Here is a 7044-nt window from a genome sequence, read left to right on the forward strand (position 1 = left end):
TCATAGAAATTTTTCTCAATTTTAAAGTCAATTTTTTAAATATCTTTTGATAATGAATGGCGAAACTTAAGGTATTTTTGCAAGCTAATGTATCCATTTCACCTGTTCAAAATAGTTTTTATAGCAATCGGCGACCCATGCAAGTTCCCCATTATCAGAGGCAGCATAAACATTTTATGATAAAGGTATAGCATACATTTCATATTTAGGGCAGAGACACAGACTTTTCTGAAGAATCTTCAAAAAAATAATTTGAAACTTGTACATTGTGATCATTTTCATCACTCAGTATGTACATACTTATTTAGTCTGTAATAGGGCAGTGTTGAAGACTGAACTAGGTTGCAGCATGAAATAATGTAATTTTCACTAAAATTTACAAATACAGATATACTTCTCATCGCCCTACACCATCTGTAATAGAAAAAATTGGTTTCCATTTTAGAAACTACAGAAATTGCATTTTCATTGAACAAGAAAAAATACTGTATTTCTCCGAATATAGTCCCCCTCTGAATATAGTCCCCCCCCCCCCCCCTAATTTTGAGGCTTCAGTTTCGGGAAAAGTTAAAAAAATGCGTTTGAATATAGTCCGCCCCTTTACTTTTACCACAGGCATTTTTGGAAGAAAAGGGGGGACTATATTCAGACATATACGATATTAAATATATACATATCACATCATTCGTGGTCATTACCACAGGCTGGAGTGACTCTCGTCCGCGTGGCGTCCAGGGCAGCCCCTCACAGGCACCAAGAGAAGGACGCGGCTCTCACGAGCATGAAGAGGCTGGTGGCCTTCCTCGAGCACTGCCATGAGGGCCAGGACATGTTCACGTACGAGAGGGGGTCATCCCGTGTTGTGGTGGACCACGTGCTGGAGCCCATGGGCCTGTCTGTGTCACGGGAGTACAGGGGTCAGGGCATCGGGCAGGCGCTCATCGAGGCAAGGCACAAGATGGCCGTGGCGGTTGGCATGGGAGCCACGTGGGGCATCTACACGAGCATCTACTCGCAGGCCATCATCCTGCGCCAAGGTATGCGGCTGCTCAAGGAAGTGCCTTACGACAGCTACCTCGAGAATGGCGTGGCGTTCTTTGCTGGCCTGAACCCCCCTCATCCATCGTGCAAGATGATAGGGGGCCTCCTGCCACAGCCCCTTCACGCACCCTAGACGGTCTGCACCCATGGAAACCACTGCCTCCTGTCCTCGAGCGTATTCACACACGCTGAAGTGATGAAGTTCATTTACTACCTCAGTATTCAGCTGGCCAATGAATCAACTTCTTTGGCGACAATTTTTGAGTTGTTCAGAGGGGTGAAAAGACAGTCTTAAAAGTACAAAACTATCTCACATTCGACCCGGAAGAAGATAAACGGCAAAGCCAAGGCCCTAAAAGTTAGGGGTAGTTCAACATTCAACATTGGAAAATGATTCTTATATTTTCGAGGTTCATTCGTCAAAAATGGGAAATTTATTCACATCTCTGAACGCAAGTGAATTTCTTTAATTGGATCCTCTTAACAAAACATAACACCTATGCAACTATTCTTCTAACTTTATAATGAGACACCAACAAATTACATGATTGTCCTACAGCTGCAATTATAGAGCCCCATGAAGTAACCTCAAGGTAACAACATACAATATTTTAAAAATTCTCAAGCAAGGATCTACCTACATTGCAACAAATAATAAGCAATACAACTAGTAGTTCACCCATGCAAGAAAGTGTATAAAAATAAAAATTAGATTCAATCTTTGACATAATCAATTTTTTTTTAATATGAAGTGTTTTGCATCACCTCTTTCTTCTTGGTAGTCAATGCAACGCTCATTCACCAATTTCTTTTCCCGTTATCTGTTTTTTTTATGCTATTTGAACTGCAATCTAATTTATGAGATCTCTCTCATTCCATGATTGCTCCCAAAGGTTAGTTTGGATGTGTGAGGGTAGAGCTCACCACACACAAAGCCATGGGCCTGTGAATTTAACTCAATTGGTGTGAAGCTATGTGGCTGTGTGGAATGAGGGGCAAGAGTCTAACAAACAATTATAAAAATTATGCATTCAGGTTCAACCTATTATTTTATTTTTTCACAATTTGTTCCCTGTTTCATGTACTACAACACTTATCTTCCATTGCTGCAGAATAAATTAATAACTGGAGTTAATCAGCAAAATGTAAGAGAAAAACAAATAGGAAACTTGCCCCTCACTTGGGGCAAGAGTCCTCCCATTGTGGGGCAAGAGTCCTCCCATTGTGGGGCAAGAGTCCTCCCATTGTGGGGCAAGAGTCCTCCCATTGTGGGGCAAGAGTCCTCCTACTATGGGGCAAGAGTTCTAATCACAGTTTTCCAATGTGAACTTTCTCTTTCCATAAAATGAGGTGGAAGGTTCTTTCCTCCACGTTTTACATTCATAACACATTATCCAATTAACAATTAGTGGATCTGAGTACAATTTTCCACAACGTACATAGTCATAATCAGTTTTTCCTGTTAGGTGAATGCTATGTTTGCCGTTCAGAAACCGCCGCTTAGTACTACAACCCTTGACTTTCTTTTTAGATATCTTCACGTTTAGTTTCTGGGTGTTGGGGGAACTCGTAAGAATTACATACTCATAATTAGTTTTTCCTGTTAGGTGAATGAAATAACTACTCATATTTCTCACGCTCTTGCATTAAAGCCATCATTGTCCAGCTTACATTTTGTACACCTCTGTTTCCTCAGAGTTTCCTCGATATATTAGGGATGATGGATTGCTACAAGATTGTAAAATAAAATTCCCTTTTTCCGAAAGTTTTAAAGACAAAAAGTGTCACTTTCCAGATATTCCTGACAAGCACATTCCTAATTAGCAAGAAGTAAAATTTTAATAGAAATTGAAGTTGATAAATCATTCTAACTTTACTTTTACTGATTAAATTCACTAAAAATATTTTTACTAAGTAAGTAAAAAGCCACTCATATCTCCTCGTGCACAATATCAACACTATTAGCACACAATTTCAGCTTCAATCCCAATTACCAAAAACTAAAAATCCACAAACTTACTAAATACTAGAAATGACTTCCTATTCAAAGAAAAATGCACACCTTCAAGTGAAGACGCCCACTCTTTCTTGGGACTCCTTTAGGAAATTTGACACAGTGGTGAGCGAGTATTCATTCCATCAGTAATGGAACCAAATGGTAACATGATAATCTCACAGATGTAAAAGGCCACAGCCGTTGTCTTATTTGGCTTGTGATTATAAATGCTTCATACCATGAAGCTCATTTCCCCAATAAAATTGCTAATATGTGTATCATTCTGAAGGCCCAAAAATATTCTAATAAAGAGCTTCAAATCTATGATTCTATTCCAATAACAATAACTTGAACCAAAAATTCCTATGGGGATAAGTAGATAACATCTCAAAGTAAATTAATGCCTTCCCCAAATAAGAGGACGATAAAACGAGCCTCGCACCTAGAAGCATCATAATGAAATAAACGCCACAAATCATACTTAGAATAATTCTTGACTTCAGAGATATGAAAAGTTCAATTTTCAAAAGAAGAACACCAAAAAGCCTGCAACTGGCTGGACACCTTCATAAGTTACCCTCAGCATAACATAAAATACATACCTTCATACATTGAAAAGCCCATCTAAGTCAAATCCATTCCCCACCAATTACACGATGTTGAGAAGATAGTGGTTGGCCAAAAACCATGTTGCCTGCAGTCTACGATTAGAAATCCACAGCCACCACATCGAGAAAACAACCTTGGTCACTATACACACTGCACGTGGAAAAAAAGAAAATGGTTCATCTTTAAAGGTCAATATCTGTATGCAAGGTATGAAAGTGAAGCGATAATTACATGAAGCAAGGTCCTCAATTACTCCTCATCCAACTCCATCTCTTAAGCTTTGCCCAAATATTTAGACTGCCCTATTTTAACTCTTTTGAAGGACAAAGTGTACCCAAACAAGTGGCACTTCTTGACCAATGCTGAATACAAAGAAGCTTGGATCAACTCCCAAACTTCCCAGCATTAGGTCTACATAAACCCACTCACAATCAGTGGTAATAGCTACATATAGCATGCAATTTGCCTTGCACATTGGGTAAAATCAAGAGGAAAGAATATTTTCGCAAACCTGATGAGAAGGAGTTGGATTCAAAGTTAAGCAACCAATACCTGGAATAATTATCAAACTTTAGTCAGCTTCGACACAACATTACTAAGAATGCAACTCCAGAATGCCCCAGTCTTGATATGCTACACTCTATTTTTTTTAAACTTTTTTTGTAGAAGATAAAAGATAACAACTTACGCCAGAAGATACAAAAGGTTTGTGCCACCTTTGCATTTCACTCTGTTGGAATTTCAAGAACTTGTTTCCAAGTTATGAAAAATAAAAGCCAGTGCTTTGCTAGAACACTCCCAATAACAGGTACCTCTCTTGCTACAACCATGGTAAAGGCATTAGAATGCATTTCTAAAATTAAAATATTAACTATGAAAATGCAGAATAATTGAAGCAAGTGAGATGCAATTATTTATTTCCCAACCTTTATTTTTCATTCGTATCTAAACTTGAGCCTACAAGACTTTGGAGCCAATATTTAAATAGAAATATCATCATTATTAGTCAACAATTGTAGGATTGATTTCATGTGGCTCTCCACTCTTCTAGCCTTTCCATAGCGTCATCTTTTCTCTCTCATCCTTAATACATAACTTGTCCTTTGTAATTCCTTCAGGGCCCTTCTTCCCATCCACCTCTCTGTCCTTCAACTTCATCTCTCATCATGTGGCCCATCCAACTGTCCCGTCTTCTTTTTACTGTTTAACACTTTGCGTGCCATGGACATAATATTACGTCCTGCTAATCCTTCTGAAGATTGCCATGGACGTAATATTACGTCTTTCCATTTAATTGGCTTTGTATGCGTGAAGCCGTAATATTTCGCCCGTGGTACTTTCCCAGTTTACTGCTTAGTGGTTCTGTATTTTCAAAAATCAACTGCTCGATGGAAAAAGAGTTCACTTTATGTCTTGAGGATGAAAAGTCCTCTGTAACTACCGGCATCCTCATCTTAGGCCACTTAGCGTGAAAATTCTTTGGGCCAATGGACCGTTCGTTGAGGGTGCATTGACCCTTTTTGTCATCCAGGATTTATAATGCTTTGTTTGGAACAATGCTTTTTTATGATTTCCATGCTTTAAATAGTTCAAATTGAGCGTAATTAAAAAAATATTATGCATGTTATGGTGGTACATCATATGTTGCAACTTTTTTATTTTTCAAAAACAGTAGGTTTTCATTGTTGAATTATATATTTAAAAATTAGCAGTAAATGTTATTCAACTCATTCATAAAGAAGAGCAAAGTCCATTTTTATTGAAATGCACATTGATATACATATATTTTAGATGCTAATGTTTTAAAATATGTACGAAAACAGTAAAAATGGCTGGATTTTTCAGAAGGGCTTTAAATTTAGCAGCTGGCACTCAAAGTGTTAAAGAGGACTTCTCTTATCTCCCACTCTTCTTAGCATGTCCTCGATACTTTCTAGGTTGGTCTATCTATCTTCATCAAAAATATACAGTGATATAACATACACTGATAAACTACACATGTATTGGTCCGCAGCTTCACCACCCAGACGGTCAAACACAGAAAACGCTGGGAGAAAGGAGATCTCAAGGCCATATATGTGTAAGGTTCTGACAACCTCATCCGGCGGCCATTTTGATTCCTGAAGCGGACGATGTTTGCATGTAGGGTATAGGTGGGTAAGAGTACGCATGGTAATTTTACTGTTGGCAGCGCGGCAGGGAAATTTAGTTTTGGCGTTTTAGTTCGTCTACCACACATGAAGATCAAGCCACAATGTCATCGACTGTCCTCAATTTGCCTGGATTTTATGAGGTAAAACATACTTTTAGTACTTTTCTATGTAATATTTATAACTTAAAACGTAAGAGTTTTAATAAGCATAACATATTTTCTAATAATTTTGCTTAGTATTAAATAAAAGTACACAATAGTAGCTACACATGATAAAAGTCCGAGCTAAGTTTCTACATTGTGCTGGCACCAAGTATATATTCCGTAAATCATCACAAGGAGGGCTAAGAGTACGCAGGGTTGCGTACTCTTAGCCTCCCTGCGTACTCTTAGCCTCACAGTAATAATTTATGAGTTGACCAGCCGGATGTTTTTCCACTTCAATCGAAGGAACATTAAAATGAAGTATCAACTCAACACCTGACTGATTTAGCAGCAGCACAGAAATCAAAAGAAGATTTTCAAAGATCTGTAAGCTTATTGATGGATGTTGACTAAAATTTTGATTCGCCACGGATAAATTTGACAGCTATATAAACAAAATAACTCAGATAGGCCTATCATAAACCCAAAGTAGGTATAACATCGATTCTACCTTTACCTCAAATTGTAACAGGCCAGAAAAAGGGCAAAAAACCATCACAGAAGTCCGAAGTAATAACCTCTTCCCCATTCAAAAATATGTTGCAAGAGAGATAAAAGGAGAAAAAGGAAATGGAGATGGCAAAAGCAAAGAGGATGGCGGTGAGAGATCTTAAAAGGAAAACTAAAGAAAACGGTAGAAACAAGCAGCAAAATAAAAAACAAATTAAAAATACAAAGGCGTGTTTAGGAAACCAATATCTCACCCAACTGAGCGCAATTGCAGCTCATACTTCCCGTTGAAGATGATGAAAGTTTTACCTGCCCAGGATGTGGAGAAACATGTGCAGATGTGCACTGGATACAGTGCGGCATGTGTAAGGAGTGGTGGCACGGGAACTGCACTGCTTATGAAGGCAGTGGATCTTTTGCTTGCGACCTCTGCTAGTGTTTCTTCTTAGCCACCCACGTGCGTACTCTTAACCTCCAAGTAGGCCAAGAGTACGCAAATGACATTTTTTTCTCAGAAAATTCTCATTTGCTTGGATATTTATGAAGTACAACCAAACCTTGTATAATTAGTTTTGCACTTAATCAATAACAT

General features: G+C 38.3%; 1 protein-coding gene across 1 annotated transcript in view; it reads left to right on the forward strand.

The window, feature by feature from the left end:
* Window positions 1-1771, forward strand: part of LOC124162484 — a 70390-nt gene extending 68619 nt beyond the window's left edge. The window contains exon 3 of the mRNA XM_046539037.1: window positions 704-1771. Coding sequence (XP_046394993.1) covers window positions 704-1174 — 471 coding nt within the window. The 3' untranslated portion in view covers window positions 1175-1771. The remainder of the gene's footprint in view (window positions 1-703) is intronic.
* Window positions 1772-7044: the final 5273 nt, after the last annotated feature.

The sequence above is a fragment of the Ischnura elegans genome, chromosome 7, assembly GCF_921293095.1.
Source record: "Ischnura elegans chromosome 7, ioIscEleg1.1, whole genome shotgun sequence".
Taxonomy (NCBI): Eukaryota; Metazoa; Arthropoda; class Insecta; order Odonata; family Coenagrionidae; genus Ischnura; species Ischnura elegans.